The sequence below is a fragment of the Dipodomys merriami genome, unplaced genomic scaffold, assembly GCF_024711535.1.
Source record: "Dipodomys merriami isolate MVZ:Mamm:240054 unplaced genomic scaffold, mDipMer1.0.p SCAF_2, whole genome shotgun sequence".
In the NCBI taxonomy this organism is placed as follows: Eukaryota; Metazoa; Chordata; class Mammalia; order Rodentia; family Heteromyidae; genus Dipodomys; species Dipodomys merriami.
In genome coordinates this window covers 74,250,162-74,272,200 of record NW_027203381.1, presented here as the reverse complement: position 1 = coordinate 74,272,200, position 22,039 = coordinate 74,250,162, and the positions used below count along the sequence as shown (strand labels likewise).

The window sequence follows — 22,039 nt, the reverse complement described above, 5'->3', positions numbered from 1 at the left end:
GCTTTTTTCTTTTTGCTTATGTGGTGCTGAGGAATCGAACCCAGGGCCTCAGGCATGCAAGGCAAGTGCTCTACCACTGAGCCAACTTCCCAGCCCTGAAGAACTCTTACAAGTGTTATTTTAATATAACTTTCCCCCAAGAATTACTTATTTATTTATTTGCCAGAACTCTGGGCCTGGGCACTGTCCCTGCTTCTTTTTGCTCAAGGCTAGCAATCTACAAGAAGTGGCGCTGTAGCTCAAGTGGTACAGTGCTTGCCTTGAGCTGAAGAGCCCAGGGACAGTGGCTAGGCCCAGAGTTCAAGCCCCATGACTGACAAAAAATAAATTAAATAAAATATAAACAAAACTGAGGTTCTACCACTTGAGCCATATAACCACTTCCAGCTTTTTCTGTTTATGTGGTGCTGAGGAATTGAACCCAGGGCTTCATGCATGCTAGGCAAGCACTCTTATTACTAAGCCACATTGGCAGCCCTAATCACTTTTTAAATAAAAGTTTTATTTTGTTTTTTCTGGTCCTTGGGCTTGAATGCAGGGCCTGGGCTCCATCCCCGAACCTCTCGGTGCTCAAGGCTAGCACTCTCCTACTTGAGCCACAGCGCTATTTCCAGCTTTTTCTGTTTATATGGTACTGAGGAATCAAACTCAGGGCTTCATGCATATCAGGCAAGTTACATTCCCAGCCCTTAAATGTAAGTTTTAAGCATGTACCAAGATAAAGTTAAAGCTATACGAAGTTACCTTAAATGTTTAAGTCACAGTATTTTCACTGTTTTCAAATATATTTCTTAGAACTATTACAACTAGTTTTTAAGAGCAGGCATTTTAAAAAAATCTATGCTAAAAATTATTTTCTCTTTTGAATTTTTAAAAAACATTTAAAAACATTTAAAAAACATTTAAAAAACATTCTAGTTTACTGCTCACAAATATGAACCTAACATTTTTAGGCACAGAAAAATTACAAACTGTAATTAAAAGACTAGAATGTTAAATATTCTTTCCAGTAATCAACTGCTGTCCGCTGAATTTGAAAGAGAACCTATTGTATATAAAAATTTTTTAAAGTGAGCTCATCTACCCTCTCCATCTCAGCATTTTCTCAATTTTCCCATTACAATTTACAATATAATTCAGCAGTCAAGTCTTCCAGACCAGTAACCTCAGAATTTATTTTTAACTCCTGACTCCTTCACAAATATTCCTCTTCAGTCCAATCCAAAAAGTCCTGCCAGTTCTTCACTCACACTGCCCTCAAATCTGTTCACATATCATCCCATTTTCACATTTTGTTTTTTTTCCCTCAGGATTCACAAGATATTCTTACTATATCTCTCTAACTGTTATATCTCCAGTCACATTCACAACTCATCTTCAAATATCTACCCAAATCATCCACAAATATCTGGTTCAACAATCCCCACTAATCAGATTGCTCTTGAATATGAACCAGACGTTCCTTTATTCTCTATCAGCTAAGTTAGTCATATTTCTTAAATTCCATCTCTTATTTTCCTTCCAAGCCATTTAATTCAGATTTACCAACTCATTGCTGTCTCTCTCACAAAACTCACCACTTTTTGCTTCTATACATTCTTCCCATCTAAGTTCCTTGTTACTTCTCCATCACCTAGAAGTGACAGCTGCCTGATTTAAAACACACCTCTGCTGAAGCTTTCCTTCTCAAACCCTTCTTTTTTGCCATCTCTCATTGTCCCTCCTGAATAGATTTAATTTGCATTTAATAAATCTTGCAGAGATCATGCTATTGTTTTTCTACCCCCCCCAACACACACAATCTGTCTTTATCACTAAGGCTGGAGGCCAAGTTCTGTAATTTCTTCTGTATTTCTAGTTTTGAAAGGAGTTCCTTAGAACTCCTAACAAATGCTTTATCTACAACCTGAAGTTGTCAAAAGTTGAGCATCAACATTAAACACCAACTTTTTAAATATTAAACTGGATTTTATGATAATATAAAATTCAGCACTTTTAACATAGAAACTTGAAACTCTCTTTTCCATCAACATCCCTATTAAGAATTATAATCATTTCCAAAGAAAATCCTAGAAACAGAAAGTCCCAAAACTTAGCACTGTAATCGTGCATTACCCACTCTGAGATAAACCTAATAAATGAATAATCTAAAACTGATTGAGTGGTTTGACGCTATCTGACCAAAATATAAAAACATACAAACACTCCAGTTCAAGAGGATCTTAAGAATGTACTATAATATTTGCTTCATTACAGCTGAAAACTACCCCAGAATTTTTTTAAATTCCTCTCAAATGCCCCCATAAAATGCTTAGAAAGCATGATCTTTCTCTGAAAGATGCAAAATCAGCTTCCTTCCTCTACCTTGAGTTAACTTTCAAATATCTCTCCCATTCAATTATTATCTTGGACTACCTTGTTTCAGTTAAATCTCAAAAGCCAACAAAAATTGAAAGTTTGAGTGCAAGTAACTAAAAGTAATCACTTTATGTTGTTAAAGATACAATCTATTTCGCATAATAGTATACACATCTGGACTCTAAAGCCTTAGTTCTCCAGTTCTCTCAGTTCTTCTAAGGCAACAAAGTAGTTTAGTTTTGCCCTCATCATGCCTTTAGAAAATATGGAAACAGCATGGATATTTGTTGTCAAATTCTGGAAGTATGTTTAAATAAGCTGTCATCAAATACCACATAAACAGCTCCACAAATAGATACACTGGAACACTGGATACTTAGAATACTAAAAACTTCTAATAACACACACTTTTCAGCACAAATCCAGGGCAAGAGTACAGTGGCTAGCTAGTGAAGACCACAACCCTGAACACAACTGAACAAAGTCCAATAACAACCCAAATTATCATTTTATGTCTAGCACCACAGCCCTTTGCTAAAGCTAGGATGGAAAAGACTAAATCCATAATCTCGCAACTAAAACCAGTCTGAGGTAAATGTAACAGAAATTAATGCAGTAGCATTTTAAATAGTCCTTAAAAAGGAATCCCCTGTACTACAGAATGCAATGGCACCTCAAAACTTAAATGACAATCAGTGACATTTAACTTTGGGGCCTATGACAATACAAACCAGTCAAAACTCGGACCTGCTTCCAAGTTACCTTTTGAACAAATTACATAGTGGCAGACTGGTAATGTCAAAACAGGAAGGTTGAGAGATAACATATTAAGGCACTTAACCAACTGAAGACAATGCACAAGAGAAGAAACTGCTGCCGGGTATTTATGGCCCCCACCCGTCCCTAGTAAAGGGAGGGATCTACGGTTGATCCAACATGAATGCCAACTCCGGGGAAGTTCATCCCCAGATTAAAAAGAAATACTTTGTATAGTCACACTGGCAAAAGAGAAATAAATGTTAGGAGGCTCGGATGTCTCTATTAATGTCTCAACAAGAATAGAGAGGCTTTTACGTCTGTATGAAGAATACAAACCTAAAACCCTTGGGATGTGAACTAAGCAAAATACCTTCCCCTCAGTCCAAAAGACACACATACACTCTGCAAATGCACATCACGGTTATGAATCAAGTCTGTCCTCTTGATATCAAACCATGGGCTTTTAGAAACCCTTTCCATTGCCATTTTAACGCGCAAACACTGGAGCACTTAATAAAGCTAACTACCAACAGCAAGCCAAGTATACGACGAGAAATAAGTTTCCAATGGAATCATCCAAATAAAAATCCTAGTCTCTCAATTCAAGGTTAAGGAGACCTGGGGGAGGGGGGGGGAAAGGGTCGGGGATGGGAGGAGAAAAGAGGGAGCGGCCTCATCCTTGACTGAAGACAGGTTTTGCCCTGTTCCATTACCTTGGATTGTTGCAGTAAGAGATCTAACAGTTTTAAGATCCTGGTATCCCGAGATTTTCCTATTTTAAGGGTGAGGTGGAAAGGGGGTGGAAAATTAAAATCGATACTCACTGCTAACTTTCATGCTGCCAAAAGCTGAAGGCTGCTGCACTGGCTTGCAGCTCTCCGCAAAGGAGGTGGTTCTGGGCCGCCCTGACATGATTGCTCTTCCCAATCACCTTTTTCCTTCCTTCCTCCTTTTTCTTCCTTTTGTTTTATGTGGGAGCGTTAGGTTAATGATAAATGCAGCATTAAGTTTCTCCCACCAGAAGAAAAAAGAAAAAGGCAAACAAAAAAGACTTCGTCCTCTTGGCTTTTGTAATAGCTATATTGTTCTTTTCGAAAAAAGCAGAGGGTTGTATTTCTCCTTCGAGACAGATCGGTACGGATATTTAACATATAGATGATTTGGGACGGGGGGGGGGAGAGGGAGGAGGAGGGGACACAATTCTTTCACCTCCCTTTGCTGAGAGGGGAGTAAAAGGGTAAAGGGGAAGGGTCCTTTAAAAATAGATGTATATATATATATATATATTACATATATATATCCCGTGAAAGGAAAGAGCAAACAGTTGAATGAAATTAAGTACTTTGAATATTCTATTTTCCTCGGGGATTTTTTTTTTCCCCGAGTCAATGAAGGAGAGCGGCGGAAGGATCACGAGTCTCACGCTTGGAGAGAAGGGGGATGGGAAGGAGGCGGGCGGGCGGGCGGGAGGAGGCGGCTCCGAGATGCGACGGGCAGCGCTGCGGCTCGAGCAGCGGCGGGATCCGGCGGCTGACGGCGAGGGCCCGGCGAGCCGGAGGGCGGCGGAGTCGCTAGTCCGTCAGGGGCGGGCGGTGGTGGCGGTGGCGGCGGCGGCGGCGACTCCGCTCCTCATTGCGCCAGGAGCAGCTGCAGGCGGCGGCTGGATCCAGCGGCCATGGCGGCGGCGGTGGTGGCGAAGACAGCTCCCTTCAGACCCCAGGCAGCGGCTCCACGATTGCTCCCCGTACGCTGGGGACATGGGAACCCGACAGCCGCTTCCGTCTCGCTGAGGCCCCCTCCCCCGGCCGCGGCACCGGCGGCGCGGCCGCCCTCCGCCCCTCGCCTCTGCTCCGTGCGGATCGGGAAGTGTCCGCGCTGTGCCCCCAGCCCGGAGCCTTGTCAGCGGCTGCGGGGTCAGCTCCTCCTCGCTTCCTTCCTTCCTTTGTCAGTCGGCCCGGGCCGCGGCGGTAGTGGCGGCGGAGGCGGCGGCAGCAGCAGCGCAAGCCCGCATTCGCCCGGGTCGGGGGCGGCTCTGTGTGAGGAGCGCCGTCTGCGCAGCCGCCGAGCGCTTCCCCCTCCCCTCCCCTCCCCCTCCTCCCCTCCCTACTCGTCCTCCGCCTCCTTCCTCCCCCACCCAGCCTTACACCGCCCTGCGCCCCGCCGCCCGCGTAACCTGCGTCTGGGAATCGCCCGCCGAGCCCGCGCCCGCCCGCTGTGGCTGGAAAGCCGAAACCCAAAGGCCGAGCCAATCAACGGCGTCGTTTGTTTGCGGCTCTTGCCGGAAAAAGCCGATGGGGCCGAGGGACCAATTAGAAAGTGTCGCTGGGAAGCTACGCCCGGAGAGCGTAAAAGGCCGAAAGTAGCCGAAGGGAAAGAAGGTGGGCTCGCCTTGTTCTACGGCTGGCTGGAGGAGAAAATTCGATGATAACAACAGTGGCCAATCAAAGTTTCCAGCACTGAGGGGGGTTAAAAAAAAAAAAAAAGGAAGAATTTTTAAGATAGCAAAACGCAGAGTCGCAGGAGAAACTTCACGGCGGGGCACTGCGGCCGATCCCTCATTGGCCGGAAAACTCCGCTGGGAGTGCACCTTTCTCGATGATTGGTTAAGGGAAGAGGGCTTCCGAGAACGTCTGGCCAATCAGAATCTGCCCTCCCTAGCCGAGGTGGGCCGTAGCGGCGGCGAAGGGAGGGCGTCTACAAAGTGCCGTATCATTGGCTTGCAGCTTTGGAGCTGGAGTTGGGAGGGGGTGGGAGAGAGGCGGGCTGCCGAGTCCCGGGGCAGCGGCCAATGGGTGCGCAATGCCGTGCAATCGCAAGACCTAGCCGCGGTACGATTGGCCTCCGGTGGTCCTTAGAGCGGAGAGAATCGCGCCGGGGTCGTGGCCGACTGTCGTCTGACGGACGAGCTAGCCTACGGCTGCTCACTATCCGTGTGAAAACCGCAGATAGGGGCGCGGGCTTTGTGCGCAGCCGGTCCGAAACTCCTGTGGTCGGCTGGCAGCGCCCGGAGCGCTGGAGCGGATCGAGGGCGAGGGGCCGTTCCCACCCATCGGAGGCTCTCCTCGGGGCGCGGCTCGTGCTGCGTTCTCTAGGCTCCCTCTGCGCGGGATCGCGCGTGCTGAGAGAGGATGGGGGCGTTAGGAGGGGCGGGGGAGTGGGATGTCTTCCCCCCCAAAGAATCGGACTGACCAAAAAGCCGAGGTCGGCACGAGCTAGCACCCAGAGTCTGAACAAAGCTTCCGAAGAGCCGTGCCTGGGGCGGTGCGGGGGGGGGGGGGGGGAGGGTGCCGCGCCCCTCGCATCTGCGGGAGGGGGGAGACCACTGATGGAAGGAGGCCCACCGCGCCCAGCGCGCGCGGCCTGGCCCGGCCTTGTGGAAACGCCCCTGAGAGATGAGCTCATGCTGGATGCGCGCGCTCCTTGGGCGCGACTGCCCGGCGCGGCGCGGGCCCCAGCGCAGGTGAGGGGAAATGCCGTCAGACTGGATATCCTAAAGCCTCCCGGGAAAGGAAGAGCCAGAACTGCACCCCGCAGTAGCTTCGGATCTTTTCGAACCGGGATAGTCTTGGTCTATACAAGTAACTACAGTCTGTTTCACACATGCAGGCCAGTGTCCTTTGTTCTACCAGGGAACCGATTCCTTTGGCCCACCTGAAAACAGTTCATATGGGATGGGACGGACTGGCCATCCTGATTGTAATCCAGAGGTGCTTGTTATTTCCACCTGCAGAGTCATCCCTTTTTGTTCAGATGCTATCTTCAGAAAGCACGTGTAAAAGTCCTTGCACTTGATCAGATTACCTAGCTACTGCTTTGAAAGACTGATAGGACCGGACAAAGTAAGCTTTGATGAGAGACAGGAAAGGAGGTCTAAATAGGGTTTTCAGGCGCAGAAGCCAGAATATTGAGGCCACCTTGGTATAAGACAATGAGGAATATGTCAGGAATATGGAAATTGGAGTATCCATGCTATTATGAGAGCAACCTCTAGAAACGTGGGTTCAGCCAGTGACATATTCTGTTTTTCTTCCCCAGAGATGCTCTAAAGTTGGAGTTAAACATGAGCTTGCTAGACTTTTTTTGTTTTACGTAGGCAACCAATATTTCCAAGGCCAAAGTAAAAATATCCCAGAGTAGATGTGGCCAAAAGCAATCAATTTGTTATCTCAAACCTAATTGCAGATTTTATAGCCTGAAAGCAATAGAGGCTCTTGTTCTTTACCATTAAAAGAGAACCAAGAGGTTTCTGGATGCGAGGGAGGAAGGGGGTAAAGAATGCTAAAAGCAAACTCACTGCTTGGCAACTCTGTCATCCTTGTGGTGCCTCACCATGCTATTATGGATGAAAGACCTTTGCCACTGTTCTAAAATGCTGTGAAGCAAATCTTTCGATCCTGCCTGCCTTCTCTCTGTTTCTCATCCCTACTCCCAATTATAGCAGCAAGAAAGTGAATGACAAATATTTAGGTTATACACACTGGAAACATGGCTATTCTTGTATGTAGTAAGTACAAAAATACCCTACCTTAAGGTTATGTTAGCAGCTTTTCTTTTGCTGCCTTCAAATATTTTTAACTGGTGCTGTTTAAAAGAAAAAAAATTACTAGCCACTAGTGGCTCAGATCTATAATACTAGCTACTCAGATTACTGAGATCTGATGATTAAGCTTCAAAGTCAAGCAGGCAAACAAGCCCCAGAGACTCTTATCTCCAGCAAAAAGCTGGAAACAGACACATGGCTCAAATGGTAGAGGACTAGCAGTGAAAAAGTTGAATAAGAGCTAGAGGCTCTGAGTTCAAGCCCAGTGTGTGTGCGTGCGCGCGCGCACACACACACACACACACACACACACACACACACAAAGTGGATGAAGGTGGTAAAAGAAGGAATCTTATGGGGTGAGAGGGGCCTTATAGGAAATAATATGCTTTGGTCTACAAATACAACTTGAGGATGAAAACATTTTAAATATATACAAGTAGGGGCTGGAAATGTGGCTTAGTGGTAGAGTGCTTGTCTAGCATCAGTGAAGCCCTGAGTTCAATTCCTCAAAACAGAAAACGTTAGAAGTAGCACTGTGGCTCAAGTGGTAGAGTGCTAGGCTTGAGCAAAAAGAAGCTTAGGGACAGTTGCCAGGCCCTGAGTTCAAGCCCCAGGACTGGCAAAAATAATAAAAATATACAACTACTGCTGGGTGCTGATGGCTCGTGTCTGTAATCATAGCAACTCAGAAGGCTGAGATCTGAGGATCACAGTTCAAAGTCAGCCCAAGCAGACAAATCCCCATGGGACTCATCGCCAATAAACTACTCAGGAAAAGCTGGAAATGACTGTGGCTCAAGTGGTGGAACATTAGCCTTGAACAAAGAAGCTTAGGGGCAGCACCCATGCCCCAGGACCAGAAAAAAAATACATACATATACATATGTGTGTGTGTGTGTGTGTGTGTGTGTGTATAACTGCTGAAACTAACTTTTAGTGATTTTTCTAAAAATTTTTAAAGCTTTTACATCATCTGCTTCTCACCACATATCATTTGTAATTCTAATGGGTATTTTTACCATGTTTCAGGCACTGTTTTCTTGTACTTCATATATACTATCTTATTTAAATTTACAATAATCCTATAACCACCTTCAATTTTCAGATGAGAAAACTGAGACCCAGAAAGTTCACCAACATCCCAAGATCTACAACCAGGTTTCAGATCCTACTCTATGCTTCTCTCACAGTCCCATCCTTCTTTCTTGATCCTATGGCAAAAGTATACAAGGCATAAGCCTTATGTCTTGCACTTTGAGTACCCAGAATCATAACAATATGGTTTCCTCAAGGGCATGGTCCCTTGTAAAACCAGAAGTAATAGTAAACCAAGGAATTAAGGGCGGGGGGGGGGGGGGGAGGAAAGCTGGGTAGTACAGAATAAGTGAGTAAAAAATAAAAGTCTAGGGCTGGGAATGTGGCTTAGTGGTAGAGTGCTTGCCAAACATGCATGAAGCCCTAGGTTCAATTCCTAAGTGTCACATATGCAGAAAAAGCCGGAATTGGCGCTGTGGCTCAAGTGGTAGAGCAAAAGAAGCTCAAGGACAGTGCCCAGGCCCTGAGTTCAGTCCCAGGATTGGCAAAAAAAAAAAAAAAAAAAAAAAAATTCTAGATAAGTATGAGTTAATGCATGTGAAATGGCTTCCTATATTCTGTAGTAATACCAAGTACTTGAATATTGCTTTGCAGTTTATGAAGTACCTTGATATGCATTACATTGTTTAATTCTCACAATATAGTAAGATAGGAAGGGAAGCTATTTTTCTATTTGCACATATGGGGACACTCTACCCAAAGTGATTAAATGGAATGCTCCAAAGTCACTTTAGCTTCATTTTTAATTGAAGCTAGAAGAAAAGATAGGTTTTGTTTTTTTTTAATTGTGAAAATACTCCACAGAGGGGTTACAATTACATGGGCAAGATAATGAGTACATTTCTTATCAAGCATTGTAGCCTCCTCCTTTGTTTCCCCTTCCCATCCCTTCCCATCCTCCCCCCCTGCACCCCCACCCAATCCTCCTCTGCCCCCCACCAAAGTTGTAAAGTTCTTTTTCGACATAATAACTTGTACATCTCATTGTTGCAATGGATCCACCTGGATCCCTAATTAAACGATTTGTTTTTCTCCTTCCCCTCCACAAATTATACCAACCTCAAATACAGTTAAAGCAGAGGTTATACCATAGGGGAGGAACATACAAAGCAACAAAGAAATCATCTTATAAATGTGTTAGAAACAATCGCATGAAAGAAAAAAAACATTTGAATACATATCTTAGGGTTCATTTCCCTAACATCACCTTATCTGACCTTTTCTGCTTGACTCAGACATATACTAGATATTGCAAATAAGGGAAACCATGGGACCTATGTTTCTTTGGGCCTAGCTAACTTCAATTAATATAATTTTTTCCAAGCCTTTCCATTTCCTAACAAATGGGACAATGTCATTCTTTCTGATGGAGGCATAGAATTCCATTGTGTATATATACCACATTTTCTTGATCCATTCATCCGGTACTCTACACTATCAGTGAGATTTCTTTAGTAACAAACTATAGAAATGATCCCTGAAGGTATAGTCTTAAGATAGGCAGGTTTTATAACAAAGAAGCACATAAAATATGAAAGACAATTTATTTAGATGAGCCCAACAAACTGATGAGCAAACTCTTCCTGAAGCTTCATTTATTTAGCAATATGCATTAAAAAGCCTAACAGTTATTGGATGTTGTTCTTCAAATTTTAATAAGTGTGCTCTAGGTACTTGTAGACTGGAAGAACTGTTTTGCAGTAAGGCCAAAGAAAACTTCCCAATATCAAGGTCAAAAAGATGGGGCTGGGAAGGTGGTTCAGTGATAGAGTGCTTGCCTTGCATGCATGAGGCTGGGTTCGATTCCTCAGCACCACATAAGCAAAAAAGAAAAAAGCTGGAAGTGGTGATGTGGCTCAAGTGGTAGAGAACTAGCCTTGAGCTGAAGAGCTGAGAGACAGCACCTAGGCCCAGAGTTCAGGCCCCATGACCGGACCCAAAAAAAAAAAAAGAATAGAGGAAAGAAAAAAATTACATTTATTGATACCTATCTGGCCCTCCCTAAAACCTCAAGAGATAACTACCATTAGCCTCTTTTTCTTTTCTGGTTCTGGAGCTTGATCTCAGGCCTAGAGCAGTGTCGCTAAGCAATTTTGCTCAAAGCTAGTGCTCTCCTGCTTTGAGCCACAAAGCCACCTCCCATTTTTGAATGGTTAATTGGAGATAGGATATCACGAGGACTTTTTTTTTTTTTTTTTTTTTTTTTTGCCAGTCATGGAACTCTGGACCTGGGCACTGTCCCTCAGCTGTTCAGCTCAAGGCTAGTGCTCTACCGCTTGAGCTACAAGCTCCACTTGTAGCTACAGCACCACTTCCAGCTTTCTCTGCTTATGTGGTGCTGAGGAATTGAACCCAGGGCCTCATGCATGCAAGGTAAGCGCTCTACCACTGAGCCACCTTCCTACTCCCTCATGAGGACTTTTCTGCCCAGGCTGGCTTTGAAGGTGATCCTCAGATGTCAGCCTTCTTGAGTAGCTAGGATTGCTGGGTGTGAGCCACTGGTGTCAGACAATCATCATTAACCTTTTTTCTTTTTCTTTTTCTTTTTCTTTTTCTTTTTTTTTTTTGTCGGTTTTGGGTGGCTTGAACTCTGGGCCTGAGCGCTGTCCTTCGCTTTTCAGCTCAAGGCGAGCGCTCTACCACTTGAACTACAGTGCCACTTCTGGTTTTCTGGTGGTTTATTGGAGATAAGAGTTTCACAGACTTTCCTGCTGGGCTGGCCTTGAACCGTGATCCTCACATCTCAGCCTCCTGAGTAGCTAGGATTACAGGCGTGAGCCACCAGTGCCCGGCCATCATTAGCCTTTTTTTTTTTTTTTTTTTTTGGTCCGGTCGTGGGGCCTGAACTCTGGGCCTGGGCGCTGTCCCTCAGCTCTTCAGCTCAAGGCTAGCACTCTACCATTTGAGCCACAGCACCACTTCCGGCTTTTTTCTTATGTGGTGCTGAGTAATCGAACCCAGGGCCTCAGGCATGCAAGGCAAGCGCTCTACCACTGAGCCACCTTCCCAGCCCCCATCATTAGCCTTTTTATGAAATGATTGGAGGTGGAGGATGAGTTTTAAGATACATACATTACTCAAGGATACACGATAAATGAAATAGTTGAGATGGGATTTATACCAAGTCAATTTGAGTCCAGCCTTAGATTATTCTACATTCCTTCAAGAAGTAATGCTATTACATCTATTTGTGTAAAATTGCATATGTACCTGTTTGTATATGCACATATAAGTGTCTGGAAATACTAGCTTTGGTAGCTTATTGGATTCCCTTCATGGTTTCCAATATCTTAATTTTTTACCTTTTGTCAATATCTTTGCTATCTATCCCGTAGGATAGGAATTTAATTTAACATTATAGGTCAATATCAGCAGTTAGGCATTTTTAGAAAGATTCAGGAGGTATTTTCAGGGCTGTGCACAAGAAAGAACTGGAAAACCAGAGCACTTTTTTTTCAGTACTGGGGTTGAACTCAGCACCTCATACTTGCTAAGCAAGTATTCTGCTGAAATATGCCTCCAGCCCTTTATGAGCTGGTTATTTTTGAAATTAGGTCCCTCCCCTCTCTCTCTCCACCCCCATGTATGCTCATGCACATGTGCATGTGTGCCTATATTGGGACTTGAACTCAGGGCCTGGATACTGTCGCTGAGATTCTTTTTTTGTGCAAGGCTAATGCTCAACCATTTGAACCATGGATCCACGTCTGGCTTTTTGGTGGTTAATTGGAGATAAGATTCATGGACTTTCCTGCCAGGGCTGGCTTTAAACTGCAGTCATCAGATCTCATGAGCATCAACACCATCATTCAGCCTGGGCAGGTACCTAATTGTGTGTGTGTGTGTGTGTGTGTGTGTGTGTGTGTGAAAAGGCACCTAATTGTGTGTGTGTGTGTGTGTGTGTGTGTGTGTGTGTGTGTGAAAATACCGTACAGAGGGGTTACAATTACATGAGCAAGATAATTAGTACATTTCTTATCAAGCATTATGGCCTCCTTTGTTTCCTCTTCCCATCCCTTCCTATCTCCCACCCACCCTCCCCCCAGGCACCTAAATTTTAATAATTTTTTTTTCTTCCCACCATAGCTGGGGTGACCAGTGCACACCTCTAGGTCCAGCTTCTTCCTTTAAGATGGGAGTCTCATGAACTTTTCTGCCCAGCCTGACTTCATTCTTCGATCCTCCTGATGTCAGCTTCCCAAGTAGCTAGTATTACAATCATGAGCCACTAGCATCTAGCTCAAAAATCAGGAGACTTTTTAAAGCTTTGAAGGAGCAGCAGAAATTTTCTCATCTGTAGGCAACTCTTTTTTTTTTTTTTTCTTGCTGGTACTGGGGCTTGAACTCTGGGCCTGAGTGCTGTCTCTGAGCTCTTTTCATTCAAGCTTAGCACTCTACCACTTGAGCCATAGTGCCACTTCTGGCTTTTTTTGTGTGATTAATTGGGGACAAGAGTCCCAAGGGCTTGCCTATCTGGGCTGGCTTCAAACTGTGATCCTCAGATCTCAGCCTCCTAAGTAGCTAGGATTACAGGCGTGAGCCACAGGTGCTCCTGTAGGCAGCTTTTATTTCCAAAAAAAGAAACTAGTTGTGGCAGTGTATATTCAAAATAACGGTGATGAAATGACTCGCTGTACTAGAAATCATTAACAGGAACTTAATTACTGTTAGGTTTTTAAAAAGAGGTAGCCGAGTAAGAACTGCACCACACATGTGGTATTCAGGTAAGGGGTAGGTTTATTCCTGGTTCCAGCTGGCATCAGGCCATCTTGGTCCTCCACGCGGTGGGGAAAGGCCTGGGAAAGAGAGAGAGAGCTGGGAAAGAGAGAGAAAAGAGCTAGAAAAGAGAGAAAAGAGCTAGAAAAGAGAGCATCTGGGAAAGGTGGGAAAGAGAGCTAGGAAAGAGAAGGGAGCTGGGAAAGAGAAGGAAAGAGCTGAGAAAGAGCTAGAAAAGAGCAGAGAGGGCGGCTGGGCCTGAGCTAGGCCTTATCTAGGGTATGGGCGGAGAAAGGTGTGGCCACATCAAATTCAGATGTGACCTCAGCGTATGCTGATGTGACCTCTTCCAGGTGTGCCAGTTGCCTAGGTAACGCAGGTACTGGGTGGAGACTTTGCTGCGAGGAGCGTGGAGTCTGCTAGGAGTCTGCTCGCCATCCAGGAGTGGACCTTACAATTACCACCAAGGAGTAACAAAAATTAATTTGTCCCAGATACTGTGCTAGATGTTTGGGACATAATAATCAGCCATCTTTAAAGGACAGGTGCAATGCTATTATCTCTGTTTTCCTTATAAGAAAACTGAAGAAAAAAAAAACAGCAAAGAGCGTTGGTCAGATTTATACAGCTAAAAAGTGGTGTGTCAAGCCTGATGCTTCAGTCTCATGCCCTAACGCTAGCACTTACTCACTAGAAAAGCATTCAAAATAAGCAAATTACATTTCACTCAAGTCCATGTAGTACTCATTTATTCAACCTTTGATATCTTTGTAGGATACTAGCCTAGACCTTAATGGTGCAGAGGTATAAAGATGAATAAAACTCATCTAGAGATGCCTACTGACTCTTGTGGTGGACGGGACATTTGCACAGAGTACACACAGGAGAAGTCAAGTGTCCCAGAGATTTTTTCCCAAGTGATAATTAAAACTATTATCCTATCTGGGCACTGGTGGCTCACCTATAATCCTAGCTACTCAGGCTGAGATCTGAGAATCATAGTTCAAAGCCAGCCCAGACAGGAAACTCCACGAGACTCATCTCTAGTTAACCACCGGAAAACCGCAAGTATAGCTGCGGCTGAGACTGGTAGAACACTAGCCTTGAGCAGAAAAAGCTCAGGGATAGCGCCAGGACTTGAGTTCAAGCCCCACAACTAACTAACAAAAAAGGAGGAAAGAAGAAAGAAAGAAAGAAAGGAAGGAAGAGAGAAAGAAGGAAGGAAGGAAGGAAGGAAGGCAGGAAGGAAGGAAGGAAGGAAGGATGGAAGGAAGGAAGGAAGGAAGGCAGGCAAGAAAGAAAGAAAGGACAACTACTATATCCAAAGTTGGGTAAGTGAACCTATAGGTTGAATAGGATGATCCTTAAATTATAAATAAAATCATAGGATGATCCTTAGATCATAAAATATAAATTTACATTTCCAGTGATTAATTTCCTAGTGCCTTCTTCAGTCTTTATATCAAAAGAACAAATGTGCCGGGCACCGGTGGCTCACGCCTATAATCCTAGCTTCTCAGGAGACTGAGATCTGAGGATTGAAGTTCAAAGCCAGGGCGGCCAAGGAAGTCTGTGAGACTCTTATCTCCAATAAAACACTAGAAAACAGGAGGTGGCTCTGTGGCTCAAGTGGTAGAGCATTAGCCTTGAGCTGAAGAACTCAGGGACGGTGCCCAGGTCCAGAGTTCAAGCCTCATAGACCAAAAAATGAAGAAGAGGAGGAGGGGGGGAGGAGGAAGAGGGGGAGAAGAAGAAGAAGAAGCAGGAGGAGGAGGAGGAGGAGGAGGAGGAAAAGGAGGAGGAGGAGAAGGAGGGGGAGGAGGAGGAGGAAAGAAAGAAAGAAAGAAAAGTAGGTTAGGTTACATAGTCTACAATTTAACTATACTAAGAATACAGAATAAATCCATATTCTTAAAGGTATGGTAAACTTAGGTACTCCTCTGTTTTTTTGACTTTCAACAGAATATTACGTATGCTTTACAAGAACACAGTACCAAGTTCTGGGCCTGTAATCCTACCTGTAATCCTAGCTGAGATCTGGAGGATTGAGAAAAGTTTGTTAGACTCTATCTCCAAAATAACCAGTAGAACTCAAGGTTGGGAGTATAGCTCAAGTGGTGGACTGTCAACCTACCAAGCTTGAGGCCCTGAGTTCAATCTTCAATACCAACAGGAAAAAGGAAGAAAACAAGACAGAAATGGTCCTGCAAGTCACCTTTGGTTTTTAACTAAATTGACCTTCAGAGGTTTTAAAAACAGTTCTAAAAATTAAAATATAAGTTACAGAGCTGGGAAGGTTGTCCAGTGGTATAGTGCTTACCTTGCATGCATGAGGCCCTGGGTTTGATTCCTTAGCACCACATAAACAGAAAAAAGCTGGAAGTGGCGCTGTAGCTCAAGTGGTAGAGCACTAGCTAGCCTTGAGCTGAAGAGCTGAGGACAGTGCCCAGGCCAGAGTTCAGACCCCATGACCAACGATAGCAACAAAAACAAAAACAAAAATAGGTTACAGATTTTACCAGTAGTTCAACAGTTCACACACAGTGAGATCAAAGGAGGATACTCTTAGGAGAGGAACATAAAGACACCATGCTGGAAGTGGTGCTGTGGCTCAAGTAGTAGAGTGCTTGCTTTGAGCTGAAGAGCTGAGGGACAGCGCCCAGGCCCAGAGTTCAAGCCCCATGACCGACAAAAAAAAAAAAAGACACAATGCTGTTGTGCATTTGATCATATAAAGTAGTATTTATCAAAATGCTGATCAGATTTAGCAAGTGGGCCTGTAATTTTTTAAATTGTCAAGTTATTTATTACATATTGACAGATAATAGTTGCACATATTTATGGATAACAAAATGGCATTAGTGACTTAAATGCAATGTTGAGTGATCAAATAAGACAATAAACTTAGCCGTACTCTGAAATATTTGACATTTTTTGGTCAAGAGAACATTTAAGATTTACTACTTTAGTGATATTGAAATGTATAATACTCAGTTGTCAACTGCATTCACTATGTTGTGCAGTAGATCTTATTTTTCCTACACTATGCTGTGCAGTAGATCTTATTTCTCCTACCTATAAAACCATTTATTCACTGATTACCATCATGAAGTTTTTGAAATATGAAATTACAACCTATTGTTGTTAAAGTTTGAAATATGGTTGAGATATGGCTAATATGAGTCTTCATAATCACAAAAACATTTACAGATGCTGCATCTGGAACCCTTAGTAATTTGAGGTTAGGAAGCAATAATTGAAGGTAAAAACAAAAAAGTATGAGAGCTTAGATATTAAAACATTTTTAACAATAATGGTTATTGAAACATCTTTTTATTTCTTTGTGTATCTTATAATATGCATATCATGTTAGGTCAAGATCAAGAACAAAAAAATTATAAAACCTTTACTTTGAACAAAGATTGGGTCACATGAGTGAGGAAAGGAGAATTTTTGTTGTTGTTATTCATGGTGGTAGTGGTGGTCATGGGGCTTGAACTCTGGGCCTGGGTGCTGTCCCTAAGCTCTTCAGCTCAAGGTGAGCTCTCTACCACTTGAGCCACAGCACTACTTCCAGTTTTCTAGTGGTTTATTGGAAGATAAGAGTCTCATAGACTTCCTTGCCCAGGCTGGCTTTGAACCTCCATCCTCAGATCTTAGCCTCCTGAGTAGCTAGGATTACAGGCGTGAGCCACTGACGCCTGGCTAATTTATTTTATTTTTTTATTTTTTTTTAACTCTGGCTCTAGATGTTGTCCCTGAGCTTTTGGCTAGAGCTCTACCCCTTGAGCCACAGTGCCACTTCAAGCTTTTTCTGAGTAGTTTCTTGGGGATACGAGTTTCACAGCCTTTCTTGGCTGGGCTGGCTTCCAACTGATCCTCAGCTCTCAGCCTCCTGAGAAGCTAAGATTACAGGTGTGAGCAACTGGGGCCTGGCAAGGAAAACATATAATATATTCAGAGATCAGGAGGTAGATTGAAATTATGCAGTGTATAACATCTAGGACAAGAAAAGAAAACAGTATTTGATCATTGAAGGTCATTAAATAAATTAGCTCTATATTAAGCAGACATTAAAAATAAATAAGATGAGGTAGGCCCTGGTGGTTGATACCTGTAATCATAGCTACTCAAGAAGCTGAGACTTGAAGGATTGAGGTTTAAAAGGAGCCATGCAGAAAACTCTTCAAGGCTCCACCTCTAATTGGCCGGCAAAATGCTGGACTGGAAGTCTGGCTCAAATTATAGAATACCAATTGTGAGAAATTATAAACCAAACAAGAGCAAGAAAGCTGGAACTCAAGCCTCAGTCCTGGCAAAAAAAATTTTTAATAGATAAGTAAGTGAATAGTCTGTCTGTCTGTCTTTTTGGGTATCAGTCATGGGGCTTGAACTCAGGCCCTGGGCACTGTCTCTGAACTTACTTTTGCTCAAAGCTAGTGCTCTGTCACTTGAGCCATAGTTCCACCTCTAGTTTTGTTTTTTGTTGTTTTTTTGTGGGGGGGGGGTTGTAAGTTTTTTGGAGATAAAGGGCTCACAGATTTTCCTGTCTAGGCTAGCTTCATGTTGCAATCCTCAGATCTCAGCCTCCTTAGTAGCTGGGATTATAGGTATGATCCACCAGCACCCAGCCTATGTTCACTTTTGAATAAATACTGAAAATGAAGACAGAAATTAGAGTAATTTGTTAGTGTATTGACATATTTAATTTAGATTAAAACAATTTAAATGTCTCTACTTGGTATTTATAATAAATTTCTATTGGTTTGATTTTAAAAGAAACCGCCCCTCCCACAAATTAATGTATTCTTTTTCTGACTCACATGTTCCCCAGAAACTTCCATTACCATTATCAAAATCTCCAAATTCCTTAGCAAAACTTTCTAAACAATACTACTAATAATCGTTGATTAGACTAGTTGAATCAGTAAAAGTAACCAATTTTTATTATACATACTAAATCAAGACATCTACTAGGTATTTAATATAAAGAGTTGGGCGCCAGTGGCTCACGCCTGTAATATTAGCTACTCAGGAGGATGAGATCTGAGGATTGCAGTTCAAAGCCAGACTGGGCAGGAAAGTCCATAAGACTCTTATCTCCAATTAACCACTAGAAAACCAGAAGTGGCTCTGTGGCTCAAGGGCTAGAGCACTAGCCTTGAGCTGAAGAGCTCTGGGACAGCACTCAAGCCCAGAGTTTGAGCCTCATGACCAACCAAAATATTTTTTTTTAAGTGCCTGAGTGGAGTTATGTCCTGGAAGAGCTTACTGCCTGAGGAAGCAGTTTCATGAAAAGCTAACTAATAATGAGTCAAATTGAATCCATAATAAAAGGAGGTTGTGAAGCAGAGCGTATCTGCTAACATGGTTGTTACTCATATGCTCCAGTAAATTGCTCATGCAGTTCTGTGTATAAGGGAGTGGAGGACACTTATATCTAAAGCAAGTCTTAAAGGATGAGTAGTAGGTTTTGGAGATGAAGAAGGGAAAGGAAATACATTACTTTCCAACTCTTCAAAAATCCTTACGTGGTAGAGCTGTCACGGCAGTTGTCAGTCTGTTCCTGGGACTTCAGAAAAACCAGTTTGGCTGGAATAGAAAGCTGATAGAGAAGACTAATAGAAGATAAGATGTAAAAGTAGTTTGGGGTTAAGTTTTAAGGAGTTTGAATGTTACACCAAAAGATCTGAGCTTTGTCCTGTAGACTGGAGAATTATGGGAGATATTTTAGCTGACATAAGACATTATCACTATAAGAGAACTTCCGAAATAATGTATACTGGCTGGCTTTTCTTATTTCTGAAAATGTTTCCTGGGCTAATAAGATACAACATACTTAGTCACAGATCTTATAACTCATGAGGTATGCTCAAATAGGATAACTACCTAATAAGAAGATGAGTATTGGAAATGTCACTATGAGGGAGACAGGCAGCAGTAGAAGTATTAGACATATAACTAATTTTAACATCTAAAGGAGTGTCCTATACAATAAAAGAGAAATGCACCCTTAGTGAATCTTTTTTTTTTTTTGTCAGTTGTGGGGCTTGAACTCTGGGCCTAGGTGTTGTCCCTCAGCTCTTCAGCTCAAGGCTAACGCTCTACCACTTGAGCCACAGCCCCACTTCCAGTTTTCTGGTGGTTTATTGCAGATAAGAGTCTCACAGACTTCCTTGGCCAGGCTGGCTTTGAACTGTGATCCTGAGGAATCGAACCCAGGGCCTCATGCATGCAAGGCAAGCGCTCTACCACCTTCCCAGCCCCTGATTAGATTTTTTGAACTAATTCAGTTTTATCTTATGCCATTTCCACTCACATTTAAAAACAATAACTTTTTAAAGGCAAGAATATTGTTGGGCACAGTGGCTTATGCCTATAATCCTACCTACTCAGGAGGCTGAGATCTGAGGATCTCTGAAGCCAGCCCAGGCAGAAAAGTCTGTGTGACTCTTATTGTCATGTAACCTCCAGAAAATGGTAATTGGCCCTGTGGCTTAAAGTGGTAGAGTGGTAGCCTTGAACAAAAGAGCTCAGGGACAGTGCCCAGGCCCTAAGTTCAAGCCCCATGACCTACAAAAAAAAAAAGTTTAAATAAATAAATAAATGCAAGAACACAGATATTTAGCCGAGTACCAGTAGTTCATGGCTGTAACCCCAGCTACTTGAGATTCTGAGATTTAAGGATCATAGTTTCAAAGCCAGGCATAGCATAACTACCAAAAGCTGTAAATGGAGTTCAAGTGGCAAAGTGCTAACCTTGAGTGAAAAATCTAAGAGACAGTGCCCAGGTCCTGGCACCAAAAAAAAAAAAATGAAAAAGAAAAGAAAACATATTTTCACATTGAATAAAGTAATTCACATTAATCGAAAATACTTCCTTATAACAAATTCTAGGTAATTTGGCTATTATTTAAAATGCAATAATATAGATACAGGCATAAGAAGTCTTTAGAACAAACATTTACAGACCTCATCAGCCAACAGTAAATTAGAAATGGTCGGTCTTTATATGAAGATAACACATCTGTCAGAGTAGAACAAAAGTCTTTAAGTCTTTATATTACACTGATAGCAAATGTGAGAGCTAGAAGAAAAATGACATTTTGTTTCTTGGTTATTTAATATGTGGCAAGGAGAGTTAAAAAAAAAAAAAGCTTGGAAAAAAATTAAGTCCCATGAGTCAAACAGAAGGAATTCTAAAATGCAGAGGGGGCCTGTCCCTTCAGTCAGGCAAGCAGTTTCATTTGGATTGTGGCCATGGAGTTGCACATGGCTCTGACTTCATTCTTCTGCCCTGTTGGGTGGAATTCTGAAAGGAAATGGGAGGGAATATACAAAGCCCAGAGGAATGTGTGTTTCTGTGTAACACTGGAATCAGACATCGGATATGAAAGATTTGTACGGAGTGGGTTTACAGCTCAATTTTGAAAAACCATTAATATTTCACCACGTTTATTCTTGTTCCTTATTTTCATTATTTATATTATGTACGCACTCATAGTGTCCAGGACTTAAAAGCAGTAATTTAGCACATGTATGAGGCTCTAAATGGATGAGGCTTGATAACAAGCTCCAGCAGCACATGCGCGCGCACACACACACACACACACACACACACACACACACACACTTATGCATGCATGAGGTGATAATTTAGGAAACAGAACTTGTGTTTCCCTAGATAGTGTTCAGGGAAGTAACAGTTCAGATTTTCTTTTCTTTTTGCAGGATCAATAGGTTTTAAAATATTGAAGGTTTCCTCCTGTTACTTCTGCTTTTTTTTCTAACCACTTCTAGACAATTCTGAATGGTTTTCAGTTTTAGTCTTACCACGTCTCACTTACTCTAGTTTATATAAGTGCTGTGGATGTGATTGTATAGGATTTCATAAGCTTTGTTGGCTGTGTTGTATAACACGTGAAAAGACACAGTATGGAATAGCACTCACTTCACCAGGAAGCACTTACTGTGTGTCAGCTGTATCCTGGTACTATACCAGATATGACAGGAAAACACAGTTGCTCACGGCAATGCAGAAAACTGCTGTAAATGTTTTCAAATCTAACCTTAGTTTATGCAACTGCATTTAAAAATATCTCTAAGGCCAAAGGGATATGGGCCCTTTCACAATTAAAAACAGATCTCCTACAGAACTATATCAGCAGCAACTCTAAGTAAAGAATAGTTTACTTACTCAGAGTTAAGCTTTTAACTGGAGAGAACTTCAAGTAAAGTACTACACACCAGGGAAACCATCAATTGAAAATTTAAAAAAGGCACACACAGGTTTTCTTCTCATCTAGTCTTCTTTCATACATGGAATATTATATGTGAAATATTTCCCTTGATCTCCAGAGGTCCTGTATTTAGTAGGAACTCAGTAAGTGTTGGCAAAGTGAGTGGCATGAATATAATTGGATAAAACAAAAGCTAATGCCAAGCATTAAAATTATAAATTCTATTTGGTAGGTTGTGGGGCCTGGGTGCTGTCCCTGAGTTCTTCAACTCAAGGCTAGGGCTCTACCACTTAAGCTACAACATCAAATCTAGTTTTCTGGTGGCTAA

General features: G+C 42.8%; 1 protein-coding gene and 1 pseudogene across 2 annotated transcripts in view; both read right to left on the bottom strand.

Moving 5' to 3' along the window:
- The window catches only part of Gsk3b (glycogen synthase kinase 3 beta), a 144,184-nt gene extending 139,435 nt beyond the window's left edge, over positions 1-4,749 (bottom strand). For both annotated transcript variants that reach the window (XM_070030136.1, XM_070030138.1), the window contains exon 1: positions 3,942-4,749. In XM_070030136.1, coding sequence (XP_069886237.1) covers positions 3,942-4,029 — 88 coding nt within the window. In that variant the 5' untranslated portion in view covers positions 4,030-4,749. The remainder of the gene's footprint in view (positions 1-3,941) is intronic.
- A 5,368-nt stretch (positions 4,750-10,117) lies between these two features.
- LOC138832729 (small nucleolar RNA U3) lies at positions 10,118-10,248 on the bottom strand (annotated as a pseudogene).
- Positions 10,249-22,039: the final 11,791 nt, after the last annotated feature.